At 38.7% G+C, this 24,916-nt stretch overlaps 1 protein-coding gene across 5 annotated transcripts in view; it reads left to right on the top strand.

Annotated features, from left to right (window-relative positions):
* Nucleotides 1–24,916, top strand: part of LOC117390069 (serine/threonine-protein phosphatase 2A 56 kDa regulatory subunit gamma isoform) — a 31,456-nt gene that overhangs the window by 1,006 nt on the left and 5,534 nt on the right. For 3 of the 5 annotated variants that reach the window (XM_055231319.1, XM_055231320.1, XM_055231321.1), the window contains exons 3-11: nt 1,846–1,990; nt 20,509–20,708; nt 22,045–22,155; nt 22,600–22,692; nt 22,770–22,900; nt 23,382–23,441; nt 23,556–23,664; nt 23,784–23,837; nt 24,170–24,340. In XM_055231319.1, coding sequence (XP_055087294.1) covers nt 1,846–1,990; nt 20,509–20,708; nt 22,045–22,155; nt 22,600–22,692; nt 22,770–22,900; nt 23,382–23,441; nt 23,556–23,664; nt 23,784–23,837; nt 24,170–24,340 — 1,074 coding nt within the window. Of the gene's footprint in view, nt 1–1,845; nt 1,991–8,826; nt 9,067–20,508; nt 20,709–22,044; nt 22,156–22,599; nt 22,693–22,769; nt 22,901–23,381; nt 23,442–23,555; nt 23,665–23,783; nt 23,838–24,169; nt 24,341–24,916 lie in introns of those variants that run through there. The other 2 variants (XM_033987708.2, XM_033987711.2) reach the window with 2 other exon arrangements.

The raw sequence follows: 24,916 nt of genomic DNA, 5'->3' as shown, positions 1-24,916 counted from the left end.
TAAAACATGTACATTTTATAGTTTGGTGTAATATGACAGACATAGACCATAGATTTGTATCATGCACTTTGACCCCTGACCCCTCTATTCTCTATCCAATCTAGCCTAAACTCAGCACACACATCCAGCAGGTCAAGGTATTTGGTACACATTCCACACTTGTATTTTTTTTATAACTTCAGAACTTTTTCTTCATGTACAACTTTAATGCGTCTTTTGTACTTTTTAAGACAGGCACTTTCTCATATGACTGGTGCAGTATGATCTTATGACGTTTTATTTGTCCTAAAGTGAACACTTATCGATCCTGCCTTTGCCTGTATGCTCTGCCTGCTCAGGAGGATAATGCAGGCCTTTGTAGGAGCTGGTTGTGTGTGTATTATAACGCAGCATGATGATATCCAAATTGTAGTGATAAAGATTTGGGAAAAGTAAAGATGATTTTGGTGAAGGTGGAAAGAAGTTGAGATTCCTTGATATTGGGGATGATCTGTTAAGGCTATTGGTCAAGGAATTAGTGTTGTGTGATGTTATCATGTACTTGTCCTGATACAGCTCAAGATCATTCTAAGGTTACTCAGGACAGTTTCCTAGAAGTTTCCAGAAGCCTAACTAATTTAGACAATTCCTTTACAAATTGATATGAAAACTACATCAAATGGGCTGTACCTGGTATTATAATTGTTATTTAAGAAACTAAGGTTGGACTATATATTGTTATGGAAGCGAAATCACAATTTTATGTGGCACCATGACCAGACTGCAGTTATTAAGATGATAAAATGCCCCCTACAAAGAACAAAATACACCGTCTTTTATAGAAAAATTATGTTATATCTGTAGTTTAGACCTCTTCTTCTGAAATTCATGTGATTCTTGTTTTAGTTTATCAGTTTATATTTCAGTCTGCTCTCAAAACATGTTATTGCTCCTGGAATTGTCTACAATGTGCAGAGCATAAGAAACTATTGAAATATGCATCTTGTCTTTATTCCTTCGTCTCTAGACATGAGCAGTGTAGGGCTCAGATTGACTGACTCCTGGACCTACTGTTTGTCCCATTGACAGCTTTATCAGCCCTCTCCATGTTCCAATGTCCTGTCCATCAATGCCTCTGTACTGTACACCGCTCACACAGCTCAAGTTGCCTCTCACAATCACCTGATCTGATTCGGAAAGCAACCTGACCCTTTGCCTGACACCCTCCTGCCTCCTGCCCTCCTCCCTGCTCCATTCCCGCTTCAAGTAGGGTTGTCAAAAGTATTGAAAATCAAATCGATATTAAAACTAGTATCAAAACTGAACAAGTATTGATACTTAATAAGTTACATTCACAGAACAGAAATGAGCTTTTCCTTAATAGCTTTAGAATGATCTTGAGGTGTATCAGAACAAATACAAGACACATATACAAACATATGTCCATGGACTACTGCGGAACCTACCTGGACGACGGAGGACTACACAGATATGAGACCACATGGTATTATAAAAGAAAGTACTACAATTTAAAGGGTCCACATTGTGCTATTTTTGATCTGGACATAGATCTGGAGTTGTGTTTTGTCCCATTCACATATGTTTAAAACACAAACCCTGTATATTTGGGCTGAGCTGTTCTTTCAAACAGAAAACACATTCTATTGTCTAAATAAAGAGTCATTTTTATATTATCATTGTGGTATCAGAATCAGCATTGAGTATTGAGTCTATTACTTAGTATCAAAATTGAGTTTGAAATGTTGGGTAAACTGAGCCTTGTCCCGCATCCTCCTAGCCAGGAACTACCTCGTCCCAAACTGATGTGTAACCAGAGCCTCCTCTTGCTCCGGTCTTGCTTTGCAGGGCAAGAAGGTGCCTCCTGCTGCCCAGCTCCTCCGGGTGAAACAGCCGGGGTCACACTCGGCCATGAAGCGCGAGAAGCGCTTCAGCACATCCACGTTTCCTCTCAGTGCCAACAGAGAACTCCAGAAACTCACCCCAATCGTAGGTATGTTCACTGGTCACATTATGCGCATAGTCCTTGGCCTGTCTAAGTATGCAGAACTCACACACATATGCTGGAGGCAAGGTGAGTGAAGTGTCTTGCTCAAGGACACAAAAACAGAGCGCATTTAAGTAAATTGAAATGAATGCCTGACCTCTTGCTTGTGTTTATGAAATGCTAGTTGACTTCTCAAACTTTGCATGTTACGACTATGAGGATGAAGGGCATCATATAAAGAATTCATAGGCGGTGGATCCTCAGGAGCACCTTTTTAACCTTGAGGTCCAACTTGTTAAATAATTGATAGAGGCTGGCCATCAGCTGGATCTGGAATGCAAATGATGTGCAATCAACTGCATCGGCAAACATGCACAACACAGAGTGTTTCTGGTGCTGCTTTGTGATTGGAGATCGGGCTCCATGATGATGTCAGAAACCCATTAACCACTATTACTCTTTCGATGAGTTTGTTGCACAAATTTGCAATAGCTTATGTATTTCTATGGTCTGCAATCAAGCTTGGGCGATCATGTATTAGAACTATTTTGCCATTATATTGAGAACACAAATGCACAATTTGTGCTTCCTGAGAAACTTTAATTAACTATATGCAGCCTGTGCTCTTAGTTTTTAAAATCACAACTGAACCTGGGCTGCCAGTGCCTTAACCTGCAGAGGACACATACAACTTTTACTTATTCTAGCATTGACCTTATTCAGCCCCGACCACTTTTGTCATAAATGCAATGTAACCGCGCTTTATTTGCTGTGGCACTTGTGGTTAAGTGGGAATCCCGTTCATTTCAATTGAGAATTTGGGAACATTTTTGGAGGTCCCTGGACAGAAAACTGTCCAGCGGAGCTGCAACAGACAGGGCGAGGGGCAGGGCGAGGGGCAGGGCGAGGGGCAGGGCGAGGGGCAGGGCGAGGGGCAGGGCGAGGGGCAGGGCGAGGGGCAGGGCGAGGGGCAGGGCGAGGGGCAGGGCGAGGGGCAGGGCGAGGGGCAGGGAGCAGGAGACACAAGGAGGTCCCTGGACCGAAAATTGTGTCGGAGGCTGAGGTGATAGGTGGGTACTGTTTACCGGACTATTGTCAGTCCTCCAGGCCCCCTCCCTTGGGGTTCCCTGTTTCTGTGCCGTCTCGCCCCTCCCTTTTGTGCCTGTGCCTGGAGCTGGGCGGAGAATTTGGCACCACCCACTACTCACCTGCAGCCGATCATCCATCAAGCTACAACCTCTGGAGTACAAAGACCCTGCTCATTGCTACACACGGGGCCAGATCCTTCTGTCATAATGAAGGGTGGGTCAATGATCCCAATTTAGGATTTAAAAAAATTAACAAGGTTTATTACAAAGGAAAAAGCAAAAACTGGGTTTTGGGAGTTGGATCGGAGGCTGAGGTGACTAGTGGGTCCAAAAACGGGAAACAGGAAGATAAACTGGTTAATAAACTGATGATACTTGACAATCGGGCAGCATGTGTAGCAATGAGCAGGGTCTTTGTACTCCAGAGGTTGTAGCTTGATTGTTGATCGGCTGCAGGTGAGTAGTGGGTGGTGCCAGATTATCCGTCCAGCTCCAGACACAGGCACAGAAGGGAGGGGGGAGACAGCACAGAAACACAGGGAAAAACTGGAATCCTGATTGCATAATCAGCTTAAGAACCAAAACATTGAATAAATGGGAATACTTAACTTCATTAAAAAATGTTACACATTTTTGTTGGATTGCCAGCTAACATTTTATTATTACAAGAAAATTGAGTTATTCATTTTGTCAATATTGCCCGTAATTATCAAATTCAACATTTGTGTCATGAAAATACCAAAGAATAGAAACTATCATAGATTTTGTCTGGTGGCAGTTGTTATTTTAGAAGCTATTCCCTTTTTCTAATGAGTTTTTAAGTTCATCTGAAGACCTAAACTCAGATGTCAGTGTTGTCTGACACACTGTACTTGTGCAGTGATGCGGCTGATCCTCTGTACTGTGTTCTCATACACTTTGCTGGAGCTTATATTGGACTGTGAGGTTGAGGTTGAACATTGACATCAATCTTTCATAGCTTCTTTGTTTACACACGGCATTACAGACAGGATCTGGCCTAAGTGCTTTCCTGTAAGCCACACCGCGCTCTGCTTTGTCTTCATAGGCTCTTGACAACTGTGCCGTGCATACACTGTTAGCTTCACAAGTGCAACCATCATTAACATCATGTACTACTCATATTGGGAATGTGACCCCAACATTGTGAACATCCACTGTTTGAGACTTTATTTGGAATATTGCACATAGCCCTGGCTTGAGTTTTAAAGAAGACATATTATGCTTATTTTACATTTTGTTGTAAATTGTAAATGGCAGTATTGATCTAAAATGGCTTCATATTTTCACCTCTGACTTCATGTTTAAAATGGCAGAAATAATCCCTGCCTCTTTGCTACATTTCACAGTAGCAAGCAGGGGATTGTCATTTTTGTGTATTTGTTTTTGTTGTTGAGAAATATTTCTTATTTTTTCAACCTAACATGTATCACCTGGAGTATCAATTTAAAGACTAATCACAAGTAAAAACAGGAAAGTGGACAGGGATAAAATATATCAAAATACAATTGAGAGTTATTATTGTGAGGGAAGACTTTCATAACGGGGCTAAGAGGTCACCATCTTGCATAATATGTCTCCTTTAAAACAGTACATAATCTTGTACTGTTTAATTTGGTTGAAAATGATTAACATTTCCCTCCAAAGAAATGGTGTCTCAGTTTTTAAAGATGGCTACATTATGAAAGAAAATGACTAATGGCTCATGAATCTGAAGTGAACATGGAAGACAGATTATAAACCTAAGGGCACAAAGTGTAACTTTACATACTAATGTTAACTTTCTGTTGGATCACATGATGCCTCTAAAGTTCTGTGGTCAGAATATAGTCTTGGATGTAAGGGGGCATGCAGGACAGTTACAATAATGCTGTTGTGTTTGTTTAAAAATAGTCATACTGAACACTAAAACTTATCATGTGCACTTATGTATATCATTTATAACATTATTGCCATATTCTGATATTGCTGTACAATAAATTGTAGTAGCCCGAATGTTGGAAGAAGAGGCATGACGCTGGAGTTCTGACTCAGAAGTTTATTTACCATCAGAGTCCCAGCACCCGGAGATATGAACCCTCAAGACATTGTGAGAGTGTTGTCCTTTCCACTTTAGTGCAGTCCAGCTTCTGTTGTAGGGAGTATTATACCTCTGATGAAGTAGGCCAAGATAACAAAACCTGAGCTGGCAGTAAGTGTCCTAGATACAACACGGCAGTGCAATTTCCCTATCAAGTATTGTAACACATCATATCGTGACAAATGGTGACACTTATTGGCTTATCCTGATTAACCTACAGACGTTACAGTGGTCATATACATAGATTGCCATATACATAGATTGCCATAGATTTTACATGGCTGATTTTAATTCAACTTTTTTGGATGTAACACACCTACAGAAATAGGCCTTTTGACACTTTTTACAGTGTTGATTTTTTTTTAGCACATTTCAATTTCTGTAACAGCAATGATGAAAGTGAATCACGATGTACTTTTAAATAATTCTAACAACATAAGATTGCAACATCTATACCTGAGACTGTCCACTCAACTTTGCCTTGATAGTAGCTGCGTAGTGCTCACTTCTGCTACGTTTACCGCTGTTAGTTAAAGTCTTATTCTGGGACATGCACTGATGAGGCTGTGTATGTTTGTGCTGCAGATGATGCGAGTGACACACGAAGTGCTCATTACTGGACTAATAATCTGCTTGTTTTGGCTCAGTGGGGCACGACTACATATTTGATGATTGTGGTGAAACATTTAGTGATGAGATTGTGTTACAGAAACCAGCTGTATGTGTGTGTCAGGCTGTGCTGCCATCTTCTGGATACACAGAGGGGTGCACTTTTAATAAATACCAAGAAAACTTACGTGGCCATGCCTTTGTATGTCATTGTGGTTTAGTTTTGACAACATTTCCGTGTTATATTCTATTTTGGTAGCTTTATTCCATTTGTTGGCGTTCACTCATTCAGCAACTTTATAACATTTCCAGAAATATTACCCAGTGTGGTGCACTCTGACTTCACTTGACCTTTTTGGTCGGACTTTGGAGTTTTTGCTTGTCATAGAAATATTATTTAAATATATGCTTTGTGTATGTGAGAGAGAGAGGGATAAGAAAAACGAAATTAGCCCAACGGCCCGACGGATTAAAGGTGCACTGTACTGTATAACTGTTCTGATGGAGAGTTGTCGTTTGCTTGTCTCCATGGAGATGTTATTGTTTTGCCTAGAATGTTCCTAGAACGTTCCAAAGTGTGGTATTAAATAAAATTTTCAGTATATTTTTGAGTCATTAAACACTTGAATAAAACCATTACATATCAGTTTAATGCCATACTGTGTAACATTCCAGACAAAGCAATACAATCTGGGGAGAAGCAGATGGTGGACCACCCACCAGAGAAGTTACATGGTGTACCTTTAATACATTTATTTGCTGAACATTATTATATGAAATGTGGCTTCACATTTAAAAATATATTTTCATAGAGCTGTTGCTACATGTCAAATGCTCACATAATATTAGGTTTAAAATATTCTGTGAGTTTCTTGCAGACCTGCATCCTTTGCTTGTGTCTGTCAGCACTGGATGGACAGTTTGTGGGGGTTAGCTCTGGTTGTCATGGCGATGGAATGCAATGCAGCTTTTGGATAGACCCTGGTCCATGTAGAGAACCAGAGAAAAGGAGTCTTTTCCCCCTCTTACCTCCTGATGATGAAGAATGTATTAAGTACACACTAAATATGTGGACACAGTTTGACAAAAGGCAGTTTCTTGTTAGTGTTTGTCTATGATTTAAAAAGTCAGAGGAGAGTTTTGATGGCATTCATAAACTAAAATATGACTTTTTTTAAATTTGACATTCATATCGGTCACCTAGAAACAGCTAAAGGGCCTGATAATTGTTTAAGCATTCTGTTCCACCAAAACAGAGAAAAATAGACTGGAGTTTGCCATTTAAAGTAGTGTAAATGCCTTCCTTGTATTAGGCTGTGAGACTGTAGATGTGAGGTGTTCCTTTGTGGAGCTACACTGTGGTGAGATGTTGTGTTCAGGAGAAAGGCTGCACCTCGCGGGGTTAATGTGGCTCTGGGTCCTGTGATAAATCACATGCAGGAGGAGGGGGCCCGGGGCCGTGTCTATGTGAGAGAGAGTTACCAATGATTATTGAGAGAAAAGCACTGATCATGATTTTACGATTATAGACATGATCCAACAGCTCTGAGAACCTTTCCTTTATTCAGTCATTCTTTCTTCTAGTGTGTGATCAGCTTTATGAAATCAAACCTTCAGAATGATAAGGTGTTCTTAATGTGACATAAATATTATATATAAAACATATAAAAACTTTTCATTACTTTTCATTACAACTTTTTTAGTGTATAGGTTGAATTGAAATAATGTAATTTTACTTATGACATTGACCCAGTCATTATTTAGTATTTAGATTATATTGTCACCTACGGTGATCGATTAACTGAATAATCATGACATCCCTCCTATAGGGCAGTGTTGTACTCAGGCTGTTATCAGTTGAGTGTTTTAATTGGAGTCACTGGCAATACGTCTGCACAGCTAATATTCTAGCTTCTTGCTCTCATTTCCTGTTTATGGCTATTTTTACCAACATGAAACATTCAAATAAGACTAACTTACCGGTAACTTGTCAGTGCACATCAAATGCTACTAGGGCTGTAAAAAACTTCAATCATGCAACTACTATTATTATGTCAAAAAATTACTTTCCATTGTCTTAAATATGTTTCTTTTGTGCATATCAGTATCAAGTATTGAGCCTTTTACTTAAAACTGAAATCAAATTTAAAATACTAGTAAAGTGTGTAACTTATGCCCATTACCACTTACTTATTGTGTTACTGCAGATCAGCACTAATTGGAATATACTTGAAGTTTTGTATTCACCCTCTAGATAACCGTGTTAGAAGTATTATTATGTAAGCCAATACTAAGCACTAATTTAGATCCAGACAATTCTGAAACTATTCAGGAATGGTCAAATCCTTATCCATGTTTTTTTTTCTTTTCAGTATCAGTAATTGTTCAAATGAGTATGTAGTTTTGACTAGCATCAATTATTATAACAACCATATATATACTCATAGATTATCATTAAAAAGCCAGTTGTGTTATATTTCAGATTTTGTAGTGGACCTATTGTGAAGTTGGTAAGCTAAAGAAGTATTGAATGCTTTGTATACATTTTGACAGTTGTCTGTGTTACCACCTATACTAATCAAACTCTACCTACTAGTTACATGCATCCTCCAGACTTTGCATTCAAATCTAAGAAAGCATCTTATTAATACTATAATTTCTGTGGAGCAAGATGGGTCAAATTCCCCAGATTTGGGCTGGTTTGGATCTGTCCTCAGTGAATGCCTTGATTACCCTTATCCTCCATACTTTTACTCAAAAAAAAATTGAAGAATGAAGTGCTTTGACCATCATAAGTCCTCCCCTGCTCCTTATTGTTCCACAGTTTATAAAAAACCCTGCTAATATCTCCACTTTGCTCTCTCAATCTGATTCGAGGTCTGCAGAAGAACCCTGCTCCTCACTCAGCCCTGCCAGAGCTCAGAGGGGAGGAGCCAGAGATGAAAATTCCAAAGCAGATCCCACCCCGTTCCTCCCTTCCAACCAATCACCACCCACCTCTCCACACAACCTCCTCTCCCATTGCTCCAGTGCTTCCCCCTCTTAGCCAATCAGCTCTCTCCCTGCCTGCTGACATCACAAACTAGCCTGTTCCCTCCAGCGGCAGAGAGCTTCATTTTCTGCCCTGCTTTTGTGCTAAAATGGAGGCTGGCCTCTCGCCCTGAGTGGATCGCCTTCCTGGTTACAGATTTAGATGTTGACATGCAATAAGCTCGGAGACAGGATGGTCGTGGACGCACCCAATTCCAACGGGCCTTTTCAGCCGGTGGCGCTTATGCACTTCAGAGGTAAGTGCACACAAATGATCCTTCCTGTATTGTCCAAGGAGCAGAGGAGCAAGGCTGTGGGCTCCTCTGGTCTCCTGTCCGGTATTCCTGACAATGTTTGGGTTAATGTATTCATGGGATTGGCATTGCGTTCTGGAGGAAGACTTTGGGAAGAGGGTGGCTACTGGTTGGTAGTGAGGGCTATAGGTGCAGAGCAGTGAAGCTACATAAAAATCAGGTTTTACTAGCTAGCTGCTGTGCGCCCATCCCCCCGCCAAGCTTGTGATGTCAAAGGAAGTGAGGTCATTGCACAGGGAAGGCTCTGCTTGGTGTTTTCTACATTTTGGTTGGGTTTGTTAAGTAATCTAGATGTGTTTTGAGGTGCTATGTTACAGTTAAAAGTTCAAATAGGGAAATTTGGTTTGGAGTTTATGCTGGAACATGCCATCAGTACATTTAATTCTGGTCAACCCCAGTAGGAAGGATTCAATTTAAAGACAGGTTTGAGAATGATTCCTGAAGGTTATTGTTTGTGATGATTGGAATAAGTTGAATCAGGCACCTAACCAAATTTACACTTTTGTTTACTTTCTTGTCAGCTGACTACCTACCTGAAACAGTCCAGATTTAGACCTAGTTTAGTCCTGGCGTAGAACAAGTATGACCCAATCTGCAACATTTTTATTATCATTCCTCATTTATAATTGTATTAATTGCATTGAGTGTAGAGTACATCATGAGATCTGAAGAGAAACCTTTATTTTCAACTATATGGAGTGTGTAGTGTATTTACTAGTACAGACTGTGTGCAAGGCATAAAGTAGACTTGACTTTGCAGTACTGAGGTGCTAACCAGTTTTTCATACTGTAGGACTGTCAGGATACCTTATAACTATGATAAGATTCCTAAGTATCTGCTGATATTTAAACTATGTCCAAGTTTCTTTAACTTAAAACAAAATATAGAACATTCTTTTCTGTAAGTGTTCAAGGCGTAAAGAGGAAAAAAGAACAGTTCAAACGTAACTTCATATGTAACTGTTTGTACATATATAGGCTGCACTTGACTATGAGCCGCATGTTACTAATCTATTGTAACATGAGATATTTACACAGAAAGACGGTACACAGAGTTTTTTTTTTTTTTTTTTTAAAATTGTGCCTGAAAATCGGCAGTATGGCATCAACACGCCATCAACACGGGATGAACATATCTGCATGTTTAGAAAATAAAACGGCACCAACACAAGCCATCTGCTTTTATTTCCTCTGAAAGCTTTTGCCGTCATTTTGCCGTTTGCATTGACTAAGTTCTTCCCGCTCCCGCCGTCGCAGCATCGACGCATTGATGCCAAGCTTACGGGCAGTGGCTCTATTTCCTTCTTTGCTGCCAGATCCATTGCCTTTAACTTAAAAGCTGCATCATGTGCATTTCTTCATATGTTTTCCATGATGAGGGTGTGTGCATGAAGCGCAAAATGACAGTTCAAAATTAAAACTAGTGTATCTTCAGCACATAATCTTTCCCTGTGTCTGTCTCATTTTTGTGTTTACTGCTAGAGAGTGCCCCCCGGTGGCCTTTAGCCAGTAAAAATCTATAAATTAGCCGCACTGTTGTATAGGCCGCAGGGTTCTAAGCGTGGGAAAAAAGTAGCGGCTTATATTCCGAGATTTACGGTATGGTCCTTGAAAAATGTAACATATTTAATTAAAGGCGCATTTTCAGTTTGGACTCTGTCAAGAAATACAAGCCTGTAGCATGGAAAACTGCATCATTAGTGTCATATATCTTTTACATATAATATTATGGGTAATATCCTGCAGTTGGTTCATAGAGATACAATAGAATGCCTGTGATACTGATGGATCACTTGACACCACTTGAACAAATGGATTAAACATTCAATTAATAATTTTATAAAAATACATGCTCGTTCTCTAAGTAAGCAACCAATAGATCATCTTTTGTTTCGCAAAATATGACAAATAAAAATCACAATAATCTATCAATGCAGCTTTCTCTTATGTCTATACTGTTTTTCCAAATATAGAGACCGATCCGAAAGACGTTTCCGGAATGTTCAGGAGGTGTGGGAGCACCTCTGCACTGCCTCCTTGTGTGTGCCTTTGTATGTGTGTGTGTCTGTGTGTGTGTGGGCCCCGGCCCCGTATTTACAGGCTGATCTCTGGTCCCAGTGCTCCAGCAGGCCCCCGGCTCTTATCGACCCCAGTATCGAACCACACAGCACAGACCCTGAATGACAACGCCAATAATCAACTTTCTCTTCACTCTCCCTCTGTGTGACCACCTTTTATATGTGTCTACTGCTTTTCTACTTACCGGTAAATGTTGGTTCTAGGCATAAAAGTGGGCCATTTATTAGAGTATATTCATCTGTTGGCTACATTGAATTTAAAAATTTTTAAAATTTTATAATGGCGAAACAAATTGTCTTCCAAATGACAGTTTCTGCAGGTGCATTTTAATTTTATCGTATAGAGACATAGGTGTTTTAGATGTTCTCAGTTTGAAAATGGTTGTTGGAAGCTAAGTTGGAAGACATTTGGCCCTACTAGCCAGGAGAGTGAAAAAGGCGATATTCAGATATAATAAGGAAATAATTTGTGTTGTTGCAATATATGTATTTGTTGTGATAACAGTTATTGCATTTGCTAATATTGTAATACGGTATTTTCATGTTGCCCTAATAGTGCATTTGTGTCCTTGGGCAAAACACTTTTCTATGTGTATCTGTGGGCTAGAGTCACAGATCAACAGCTTTATGCATTATTTCCCCTCTGTAAATATATTGGATTGGATTTAAGGGTTGGTCCTGCATGAAGTTGCCTCAGTGTACAGCCTCTGCATCTCTGTCTGAATGAAATAATGAATGAATCAAATCTAATTCTGTGAAACGCAAATGTCAGCAATAAGACTGGGCTTGTTATTGTAGCAGGCAAATCTCTTCATAGAATCTGCTACAAAAGTTAAATAAATTCATTAATTCAAATAAAAATTGTGTCTTGGATTATACCAGGCAAGTAAACATTTTATGCATCCATATGTTTCTGATGAAGTGAATACAAGGCACAGCGGTATAAGAACCTCACATGTACAATGGCTTATGTTTTAATCCTGTCCTTTCTGGAAGCTAAAGAGATTCTGTGTTATGTCACTCAAGACAGTTATTATTATTTCAGCTTTCCTTGAATCTGTAGCTTAGAACTTCAGTTGTGGCAAAAAGTATCATTATATTTCACAGTTCATGCACCATTTGTTTCCAGAATAATATAAAATGCCTATCAAATGCATAATACATAAACAGAACACTACTGGATACTACTATGTAATTCACATATGGAATAATTGCAGCATCTTTTTATGTGCAGTTTTGTTTTGTTTATTTTTATAGTTTTATTTGTGCCACAACCTTCAAGCCTAATCAAAATGAATTACTAGAATTGAATTAATATTAATGGCTGGTAGTGGTGCTGATTCCAGTGTTGTTTGGAGATATTTGGCTATAACAACTTTGATTCAAAATCGCTGAAAATTTTGATGTAGTATTGGTTCATAGAGCACGATATATATCTACAGAGAAAACTTGCAATAAACGATAATATTGAAACTTATAATTATGTACTTATAATCCCAGTAAATCATTTTAAATAAACTGTTTCATTAAAAGACATGAGCTGTGACAAACAGAGGTAGTATTTAGTGGTAGTAGCATTTATACTATACATATACTTCAGTAACTTTTTAATCAGTTTATTTGTTGTAGTTTTCAGACATCATACTTTTTACATTGTTATGTCTAGTCAGTCACACTTACAATACATTTTTTGTTGAGTGGTAGTTTGCCTAAATACCTTTTTTTCCCTCTTGAGTACAATTTTTGCGAGTCTCAGAGCGCACATCTGAATGAGCTGAGGGTTCAAATGCTGCAGACCAGATGAATGTAGTCGGACTAGTTCCAGCATAAACATGAACATACTGTCCATGCACAAAAGCAATGTCTTGTTTTGATAAAATAAAAAAAATATAGAAGTAAACAACATATTTCAAATGGCAATGCTACTACTACTACAATGAGAACATTGAAGCAAAGTTAAGCCTAAAAGGGTTTTGTCTTTAAGAAGTTAGTCACAGGTTTAATCAATGTAATAAATTGCGGGTTGTGGGCTTGAATCTCACTCAGAAGTCCATAGTGTTTATCAACTTATTGTTCAAAATATGACAGATCGAACAATAATTTTTGGGAGTCAATCTTTATTGGTTGTATTAATTAGACATTTTTGGTAAATTTTCTGTATTATGATGAGATTTCAGCTTTAGAAGGTTGGATCATGAACTTCATTTTTTAACAATACTGTACATTTAGAATACTTTTTGCGGAGATAATTCTGCTTTATATTATAGCTTATCGTTTGTATTTACTTCAGTAATATATCGTACTTGAAAATGTGTTACCGTGACAGGCGTAGTTGCGTCCTATATTCACCTTTTCCAATCAAATCAACAACATATAAACACCATTTAAATATTAAATTTAGAATATTTTTTTATTGAAATGTAGTTCTTCATATATTCTATTTAGTGAGTACCTTCAGTGCACTGCATGACGAAATGAACAAAACCATTATGATATGATTACAAGCTTTTGGAAGTAGCTTTTGCATGTGTCTCTTTTAAGCTGCTTATTTATGGGAGGGCATCTGGCTTAAAACCCTGAGCAATTACTGTGCAGTTGCTTCTTTGTAAATTGACTTTTTGTTTGATTCTACTGCAGTTAATTGGTATCAGAAGGTTATAATGTTAAAATTATGTAGATTTGAAGTGTTGTTATTATTAGATGAGTTTTTTCTGGGTGGAATAAGACTGTCTTTGTTTTTTCCTGTAACTCCTGCAGGCCTTTTACTTTCTCATTAATACAAGAAGTCACATTGTGTTTGGACACCCCTTTCCATTCTGCCTCTGTCACACAATTAGCCACAGGTATTTTCGAACCGCACATAATGTTTAGAGTGAGGCAGTCACTCAGACGGCCTTATGTAACAGGAGCGAGCCAAGGCACTCCCTGACCTCTGACCCCTCACCCCCGGCTGAGGCAAATGCATGTGGCACTGAACTAATTTTTATCTGGTGTAAGAAATTGTGTTGATCATGTTTTGACTGTAGGTTTGTACAAAACAGAAGTTACAATATTAGTAGTCAAAATGCAAAAAAAATCACACGAAAATTCTTTGGTGAAAACGACATAAAGACATAAAACGCATATAAGAATTGTAGATTGTCAATTGTCATATTGTTTTGTTATTGTTGGGCCTATAATTAATATTGAACAATAGGAAGGGCATTTCACATAAGCAAGATGCTAATAGGGTTGTCAAAAGTATCAAAAATCTGATAAAAAAAAATTAAAATAAAAAAAATCACATTCACAGAACAGAGCTCAACTTTCCTGAATAACTTTAGAATGGTCTTGAGCTGTATCATAAGAAGTATGAGACCACAGACGAGACTAGTATACGCCCACGGACCACTATGGAACCTGTCTGTACAACTGAGGGATTACACAGATATAAGGCCACATGGAAATATAAAAGAAAGTGCTATGATTTAATCTTAAAAATCACATTCTATTGTCTAAATAAAGAGGGGTTTTTTTATTGTTGTTATCAGTGTGGTATTTGAATTGGTATCGAGTCTATTCCTCTATTCCTTCAGTATCGTGACTACACTAAAAGCTAATTGAAACTTGTATCATAATTTCCCATAAGACATCACTGTTTAAGATAATTACGATTAGCTGCATACCACTTTCCAAAGATGGCGCTCATATATGCCTCAGCAGTACAGTACACCGTGTCCACTCTAGTGTTTTCTCTGCGGTTGAGGTTAAACCAGTGCATGTGTGAGCATCAGAGGGGAACACACAGAATAATCAATAGAAAGGGATATCCAGCTCCTGCCTGCAGCGCTTTGATCCTAATGTAATGGGACTGGGATTAAAAGCCTATAGATGTTTCAGATAGACTTGATTGCCACAAACATTGCACTTTCAGTTGGCACAGCAGCTAAATCTCCATATTTCTCAAGAATTTATTTGTTTCCATGTGTTATGTTTATGTTGGTATTTGCTATCTTCAAGCATTACTTATTGCAAGGCCGACTTATTCAAATACTTGAACTTGACAACAACTTTAACTTCTCTTGTATTTTCTATGATGATCAAGTACACATAAAGCCACCTCTTTAGTTTAATTGTTCTTCTATTTACAGTATAAGAAGAAAAACATTGTCCTGATGTACTAGGAAACTGCAGTACTGCTGTACCCAGTGTTTAGTTATTTCAATAGTGAGGGCCGCTGCCAACAGTAAAAGTGGGGCAGTTAGGCCGATCCACAGAGTACTGCTGGATCTATGCAAATGCAGTATGTGTTGAAACTGGGGCTAACGTTAACCCTATTTAAAGCCTTATTTACCTTTATAGACATTATAGATAATTGCATTGGGTTATAACATTGACTACTGACTTTAAGCAAATAATCTCTCAAGCAGCTGTTGTCTTTGTGCTGAATGATCTAGCCATTATCCAGATCTTTGTCTAGGCTGGTCTTAGCTGGAGGATTTTACCTTTCATGCACGTATTAGGTGGATTCGTCAGAGTAATTTTGGAGAATCTCGAATTGTGTGCTTAAAGAGCCTGTACCTGATTTCTTTCCGTGTATTTTATCAACATTTCTCTTGCCTCAGTACAGATACAGATATTGTATAAGCAGCTCTTGAGATCAATTTTCAGAGAATCTTGAAGTGCACTGTTAGCATGCTGGTTGTTAGCATTACCACGATGGCAAAACTCCTGTCTGTTCTTATAGTGCACTTATAAACTCATTGTGGTGAATAATTGGGATGCTCAGAATTCACTAGTTGTGTTACGAATAACGTGGGATCACTGCAAACCATTTAAAATGAACTACCGTAGTCCTGTGCCTTTAATATGTTATACCAAACTCACATTGTTACATCTCTAGAAACGGCATATTGACACTCCATTGATCAATTTCTGTTATAAGAAGTAGCCTCATCAGATCTTACAGCATTTGTAATTCTATATGTTGGTGGTTTGGACTACTCTAAACTGCTTTGTTAACCTCCTCTGATGTGGCTTCACACTTGTGCTTGTTGTGAAAGTAGGCCATGTCTCCTCCTTGTTTGCATGCTGCAGTGTTCCTCTTCCCCTTGAACCCCGCACGGCTCCATTCATCATAATCACTCTCTCTGCTCCGGCCTTATTTGGTTATGTGGTAATTGAACCGCTGGAATAGAATAGGATAGAAGAGGGTCAGCCATGTTGTTTTGTGTGCGCATCTGATCTATGACATTGATCCTGATTAGGTCTAGCCTGTCCACACCCTCGTTCGTGCCCCAGCCTGCAGCTATGGCTAATTATAAGGTTTGAGCTGTGTGATGGAAGGCTGCAAATATGGCTGTGGGTGATGCGTATTCATGTTGCAACATCATTCATATCAAACTCATAACCTTCATGTTTTGGATAGGAATATTTATGAGCTGAATCATGTTTTAAAATTGGAGCGAACATTTATGCCAGATTTGCTCCAAGGTCTGTATTTGTTGATTCCTGAATTGTGTTTGTGAGGGTTCAATCTGGGCCAGTGAGTCACCTGGAAATGTGCACTCAGTATAATAATATTGAGTGCACATTTCATAGTTTCCAAATGCAATGCAAATCCATAGTTGCAAATGCCTTGGTTAAGTGAATGGAGTAAATGAATTGTACAATAAAACATGCACTATGTACTTTTTCTGGTGGGTGTTCTGCCTCCTGCTTGTCTCCATGGTTAGTGCTTTGCCTGAAAGGTTCCGTAGTACAGCATTCAATTCTGTATATATCTTGGGTTCATTCATATACAAGTGTTCATGTTGGTTGAAATGATATACTTTGAAAAATACACTAGCAAGCAGGAACGCCTTTCCATAGACGTGTCTTGTAACTTTGCTGTGGAGTGGGACATTCCAGACAAAGCAATAACATCTCCATGGAGACAAGTAGGTAGGACTCTCTACCAAAAAGTTACACAGTTTACCTTTAACCAAAAGGTCTCCTGTGTTGCTGTCCCACATCTGTATCAGCTCCTCTCAGTGCAACCAAGAGTCAACCCCCGCAGTGCTCTACTTTCAAATGTTCAAATGTCTACTGCCAACGCAACAATCAGAGACTAAAGACTCTCTTAACCTCTGCTGTGTCTGAAATAGAATGAATACGGCTGGTATTTATTTATGAACGTTATTGAAACTGCTAAATAAATGAGAGGCGAAATACTTGACAACAACTTTAACTTCTCTTGTATTTTCTATGATGATCGAGTACACAATTCTTTTTAATCTTTTCTGTCTTCTTTTAAAATGAAGTCTGCTTTTGTGTGTATGACTTTCTTTTAAAGGGTGAAATGGAAACTAAAGATGTAGTGTTTAAGATCAAGATTGAGTCATTTCTAATCACCAGTGATTAGCCTGGGTCTTTTTAAATGGAGAGGGCTACAGCCAATCCTCTGTCAGTAGAAGTATGTCCTTTAGGGCAGACTTCAGACTTTGGAAGATAAAATGTGACTAGAATTTGTGCTAGGTTAAAAGTGGTTAAATACCTGTGTTGTTTGTTTTGTATTTAGATTGAATTGACCCACATCAATCCATTGTTTCAATCTACTCTGATACATCTAGCTCAAGTTCACCAGTACATGTAGCTGGTCTGTGTTATATGCTCCTCACGTTTGGTCTTCTTCTTCAAGTGAACTATTTCCTGGAATCTTGACACACATGTGAGATAAACCAGTGAAATTAAACCGCCCTTTTGGATAATTTTGTGGGTTGTTCAATAACTTTCCCCAATGTACTTAACGTTGTGTAGTGGCTGACAGGCTGCAGTAACATTCCTGTGTCAGTTGGGTAATAGGAAAGCATGCACGTATCATTACAGCAGCAGCGGTTCAGCCCAGCATAGTAGAGGTTAAATAAAGTTTAATCAAATCCATAAAACACCATTGCTCATCAGAGGCACTTCATTCCTGAAAAGAATTCTGCATCTCAATGTGAACAGGCTGAGTGCTCTGCCAGGTTATAAAGGGGATTGGTACTTTCTAGGGATGGGACAATAACTGGCAAGAAGATACTCTGCAGTATTGAAATGCCACAGTATCAATGTCATGAGAATGGGCTTCTGTGTGTGGAATAAGCAGTGGTCCTTACAGAGGTGCTGTTTGAGCCCCTTAACGTGCTCTTAATGTGGTCCTTATGTCTGGGCTGTATCCTCCGCTCCCCGCTTCACTGATGTTTCTTTATCTGGACTGTATAGACTGTATTTGTTATTTAAAAAAAAAAAACATTGCCACCTGGATTTAATTAAGCAAATAGGTAGGAGCCTATAGGTACGAGTCAGGTCTAGGTTCAGCAACAGTCTGTGCTCAAAGAATGAGGTCAGCTGACACCTGAATATACTGAATGACCAGGTTATTCCATCAGTGGATTTTTTTCTTCCCTGATGGCACGAGCATATTCCAAGATGACAAAGCCAGGATTCATCGGGATCAAATTGTGAAAGAGTGGTTCAGGAGCATGAGACATCATTTTCACACATGGATTGTCCACCACAGAGTCCAGACCTTAACCCCATTGAGAATCTTTGGGATGTGCTGGAGAAGGCTTTGTGCAGCGGTCAGACTCGACCATCATCAATGCAAGATCTTGGTGAAAAATTAATGCAACACTGGATGGAAATAAATCTTGTGACATTGCAGAACCTTATCGAAACAATGCCACAGCGAATGCCGTAATCAAAGATAAAGACAGTCCAACCAAATATTAGAGTGTGACCGTTTTTTGGTGGCGACTTTTTTTTTTTTGGCCAGGCAGTGTATTTCACGGTGACATTATTAAATCAGTTGTCAAAAGAGAGAAAAAAAATAGTATTCTTTTATAAAGTATTATTCATATATATTCCCTATTTAAAAGCCCTCAGTCAACATGTTTCAACCTTCATTTGGTTGATAATGTGTTTAAAAAGTCTGTGTACAAGAGGAATCGTTTGACTAGTCCACTAATTGAAAAAGTACTCACTGACAAGTCGAGTACTGAAATAATCATTAGTTGTCACCGTGGTCCAGTTGACAGAATTCAAACTTCTTTTGCTATGGCCCCACCTGGAGAACTGGAGGATTACACAGACATCTTTATAGATTATAGATTACATTTAAATCACATTGAACGGTTTAAGTTTCCACAATTCCTTTTATATTGCAATAGACAATCCCTATTATTTGTAAAGTGAGTTGGTTTGAGTTCTTAATAAAAATGGCTTATGTTTTGTGATCATTGTTAGAACTTAAACCACAGTAGACATGTCACATCAGTAGCATGAGCTGGCAGGAATTCAGACAGAGCAAAACCTTTATCCCTTTAGTTCAGTAGCAAAGAGAAAGAGAGAGAGAGAGAGAGAGGGAGGGGGTGAGATGGAGAGAGAAGGAGAGAGGGAGGGGAGAGAATGACCATTCACCCAGATAGTCTTGACTCTCTCTCATCACTACCCCCTATGTCACTTTATATTTTTTCCATGTAATGCTATTTAGTATTGAATTCTTTTCTTACAAATTCAGAAAACAAATCTGCCCCAGTATGGCCCTGGTGCTGAACCTCCAGGTGTAAGCTCCTTGGCCTGAAACACAGTTCAGTTACATATTATATACAGCTGTACTCCAGAGCAGAGGCCACTACATAGACCAGAGCATTTGTGCCATGTCATTGCAATGACCTAAATAAGTGCAACCAATGCAATCATTTCATGATGTTCATCAAACTGTGACAGTGGTTGAGTAGCTTCATGGCATATTTGCGTAAGTAGTTTTTCAAGGTTTTTGGAAAACTACAAAAACAAACAGTTTTAAGAGGACTGGAACTGTTGACCTCTCCGTGTCCCGGGTACTAGGTAGACAATGGCAATGATGGTTTTTTTGGCAAACAAAATGAGAGACTGAATGAGACTCATTCAATCTGGATCAAACAAGAGGATTTTTGCACTTTTCTGGTGTGAATACACCCCAAATCTAGATGAACTCTCTCTGATCTGAATCCTCACTTCTTAAGCCCCAGCACCTGCAGCAATCATTAATCAGTGCCAGTGCAGCCTCTGCAGCTCAGGGAGTGAATTCTCGAGGTTGAGCTTTCACATGAGACATGGCTTATTCATATACTATGATAGAACTTGTATGTGTCCTCAATACACAGGGTAAAGCCCTGGAAACCCAGGTTCAGTTGTGATTATAGTATCTTTCCAAACCAGTTAGAGCGCAGGCTACATTCCCTCTAGTGACTGAATCACAGTAAAAGGTAATATTTTTAAATGTTCACAACAGTTAAAATTCTTTCTCTTCCTGTGTGTGTGTTAGATGTGGCCCCGGCGGAGCAGGAGAAGCTCTTCATCCAGAAGCTGCGTCAATGCTGCGTTCTGTTTGACTTCCTCTCCGACCCGCTCAGTGACCTCAAGTGGAAAGAGGTCAAACGGGCGGCGCTCAGTGAGATGGTGGAGTACATCACCCACAACCGCAATGTTATCACCGAGCCCATCTACCCTGAGGTCGTGCACATGGTCAGTGCACCGCCACACCATTTTCTCATTAGTACGAATCCACTAAATGGTCCCATTTGATGCCAAATTGACATTTTTGAGTTTGTAGCCATGTTGTTCCGTCTTCAAAAACATACTTGCATTTGTGTTTTGTTGCATTAATGTATGTTGAAAAAACTGTTGAACATGCTCAGTTGTACCTTTTTAAGTAGAGTTGGGCTTCTTTGTGTTTTTAAAGTCTATACTTTGTCACCACGGAACTATGAGTTAGTTATGTTGCTAATAGCATGCCAAGCATTTTACGTATAATCGAAGATGACACCCCCTTTAAAATGTTATTTTTGACATTAAGTAAAACAAATGGCAATGCTACTGTTTAACTACTTAACAACAGCATAATATGGGAGCAGTAACCCAAATGAAACAGTTTTTGATATTCTGTGGACTGAACTAATCAAATCCGCGATCTGGGATGTGGGTTGTTGCAGTACCATAGTACAAACGTACAGGGAACTACCACTTCCCTCTGTGTCTGTGCAGCAAATATCAGAAAATTATGATTATCTAACATTAAGACTTGTAGAGAAAACATATAATTTCTCCACACTGCGAGTGTCTGTACGCGATCTTTGACCATGTTGCAACATTTTGCCCCTGTACAGATACTGTAAACGTGGCTAAGGGGGTCATAATGAGACTGCTGTGTCCTGTCTTCATCTAATTATAACAGGTTTTAGAGCCCAAAAATCAGGAAGTGCGCTGTTAGCATGTTTGGAAAGTGAGTAATAACTTTGGACCTCTCCAAACTGTTAAAACATGAAAAATAGAGCTAGTTCATTTTAAAGATAGTAAAAATCAGCTCCTTTTAATATAGATGTTACTGTACTGTAAGGTGATTAATATTGAACATTGAGCTTTGGATGGCATTGTTCTACCTTGTGTGTCACGTTTGACATAAGGCTGTGTGATGGGCCACTTGCAGCATCCCATGACCAGCCCAGCAGGAGCAGCTCACAGCTCAGTCACATGGAGAGAGAGAGGGAACAGAACACACTCACATCACTGTAGACTCAAGTCCTCAGGCCCACACAGAGGACACACTCAACTTTACAACACTATTTTTAACAAGCCCCCATTTTAGCCTGGAGACAAAACTTCCCCAAATCAAAGAGACTGTCAATTATATTTTTATCACTAAGGCTTAGGAGTGTTCATTTTCAAGTTTCTGCTCTGACTGAAAGTTAATTCAACATTTGTAGTGTATTTTAATATTAACTGACAAGAATTTGAGCATACAAGATGAGTGTGTTGAAATGGATTTTGTATAAATTAATGAGTTTGGCTCTTGTGCCTTCAGTTTGCAGTTAACATGTTCCGGACCCTCCCACCTTCGTCCAACCCCACCGGAGCAGAGTTTGACCCCGAGGAGGACGAGCCCACGCTGGAGGCTGCATGGCCACATCTCCAGGTGACTGACTACTATTATGAATGCATTATGATTGTATATACATAACAACTAGACTAAGCAATGGTGCAGGCTAGAAACGGGCTGATTCAAAATATTGACAATACTGTGAATGTTTTGTGAATATCAAATGTATTTGTAATTATAGAAAATTTGTAATAAGACCCAATTTAAACATGAAAATAGTGTATGTTGTAAGTTTCCAAATAAGGATATAAAGTGAACTGCTGTTTTGTGGGTAATTTTACAGTAATTTCTCATTTAGTCTTAAACCGCAACAAATAAATGTGAATACATGTTATTATCTCATTCTCATCAGTATAATACAAAAAATCCACAATATACAAATGTCTTTTACAAAGTTCTAGCAACTTTGTGTGTGTGTGCGCGCATCCAATTTAAAATAAAACATTGCATTTATGTATCTTCCTCTTTCTTGTCTTGCAGCTCGTCTATGAATTTTTCCTTAGGTTTTTAGAATCGCCCGATTTTCAGCCCAACATAGCAAAGAAATATATTGACCAGAAGTTTGTTATGCAGGTGAGGACCACATGCTCTGTGTTGTTGTTGAAGTTGTGAAACATAACACTTACTCTGTGGCTTTCTGGTCCCTGCAGCTGCTAGAACTGTTTGACAGTGAGGACCCCAGAGAGCGAGACTTCCTCAAAACCACGCTCCACCGCATCTACGGGAAGTTCCTGGGGCTGCGGGCTTACATCAGGAAACAGATCAATAATATTTTCTATAGGTGGGTCTTTTGAAAAGGACAGTTTTTCTAGTGTATTTTGAATCTTTTATAGACATATTGACATTTTACATTTTATAACTTGACTGTGGAAAAACATGTTCTTGTGCACTCATTTCACTTCTAAATTGGAATGCTTTTATTTGGTATCTGGCGCCCTCTGTTGGCAATAATATGGATTGAAGCATATTTTATGAAGGAAAATGGCAGCATGGGCGTGCATTCGGGCAATTATTAAAAGGATGATTAAATAAAGAAAAAGTTTTAGTTTTTTGCATTTATTCCGTCTAGGACTAGGCTAACCCTTTGGCTCACAGGCAAACTGCTCACTGTTTTAAAGATTTTATTAAATTTGTACGATTTGCAGTAATTGTTAACACCATATCATAATATCATAGCGAAGTTTCTACAAATACAATGTTATCTGAAAGAAATGATATTGGCAAAGTCTGTATTAAGTGTATGTGTGTTTGTGTGTGTGCAGGTTTATCTACGAAACAGAGCATCACAATGGTATAGCAGAGCTGCTGGAGATACTTGGAAGGTAAGCGCTTTAGTGCAAACACTCTGATAAGCCCCACAGCGCACCACATCATATAATTTTGTCATATTTGTGATCTTAAGCCTTACTTTTTCTTACCCTTTTTTTGCTCAACAGTATAATTAATGGATTTGCCTTACCACTTAAAGAAGAGCACAAGATTTTTCTGTTGAAGGTTCTATTGCCTCTGCACAAAGTCAAATCACTCAGTGTCTACCATCCACAGGTAAAGTTTTTCTCCAGCAATGCCTCATCAATACCACTTCATTATAAACAATGCAAAAAGTGTTGCTTTGATCTTAGACTGCCTTTGTGTTCTGATCCTGTTGATGGTGTCTCTTGCAGTTGGCCTATTGCGTCGTGCAGTTTCTGGAGAAGGACAGCACTCTGACCGAGCCGGTATGTCAAATATTGGCTAAATACAAAGATGGAAGTGTATTTAAATAGTATCTGCGTTGTTTTTATGTTAGTTATGTGAATGTGTAGGTAAAGGATTTGTATGATGTGGTCCTAGTAATGCAAAAACATCAGTACAATCATAAGTCAAGCTGCCATTCTCGGGCTACATAACACAAGTCCATTTATTAAAATCTATTAGATGAAACTTTATATCAAGTAAAGATAGTTGAATTGTATATTTTATTTGGGGACAGAGCGATGTAGAGATCATATTTGTAGTTCTACCACTGATTCCCTGTCTGTATATACCTGCTTATGTTTCTCTTGAGCAGGTGGTGATGGCCCTGCTGAAGTACTGGCCTAAGACCCACAGTCCTAAAGAGGTGATGTTCCTCAACGAGCTGGAGGAAATCCTGGATGTGATCGAGCCCTCAGAGTTTGTGAAGGTCCAGGAGCCGCTCTTCAGACAGCTGGCCAAGTGTGTATCCAGCCCGCACTTCCAGGTACCTGCCCCTTCTCACTCTATGCACACGGAGCTATATGCTGTATTAACTGATTAACTGACAACGTACACATTCAAAGTGAACACCACACTGATGGCTGGTTAGTTCTATGTACATTTTTATTTTCATTTAAAACCAACATAAATGGAATAGAATAGTATGTGATTATTTGGGCTGCAACAAGTAATCAGAATAATGTGACTAATACACTTTTAAAATGGTCGTAATTGTTATTTGGACATCAAACACTATTTTATTACAAATGTGGAGGTATTATCAAAGCAAAATGGCAAAATAGAAGAAACAATTTAAATGTTAAATTGTAAATGACTATTGAGTATTGTTGTAAAATATAAAACTTCAAATTCATAATAAACAGTATAAATTGAACTAAAAGAATAAGGTGTTCTTCAGCTAAAATGTGTTTACTGCTACAGAGCTGTATCAACATACACTTATCCACAATCTGAAAGAATACACATTTTTATAAAATGGTTAACTGTTTTTTCATATATAAAACATTCTCTTATCTCAGTCTTATTACAAATATTAGTTTATATACAGATTTATCATCAG

The sequence above is a fragment of the Periophthalmus magnuspinnatus genome, chromosome 22 (genome assembly GCF_009829125.3).
Source record: "Periophthalmus magnuspinnatus isolate fPerMag1 chromosome 22, fPerMag1.2.pri, whole genome shotgun sequence".
Taxonomy (NCBI): domain Eukaryota; kingdom Metazoa; phylum Chordata; class Actinopteri; order Gobiiformes; family Gobiidae; genus Periophthalmus; species Periophthalmus magnuspinnatus.
Note: the sequence above shows the minus strand (reverse complement) of the source record. Positions and strands in the feature narration are given on the sequence as shown.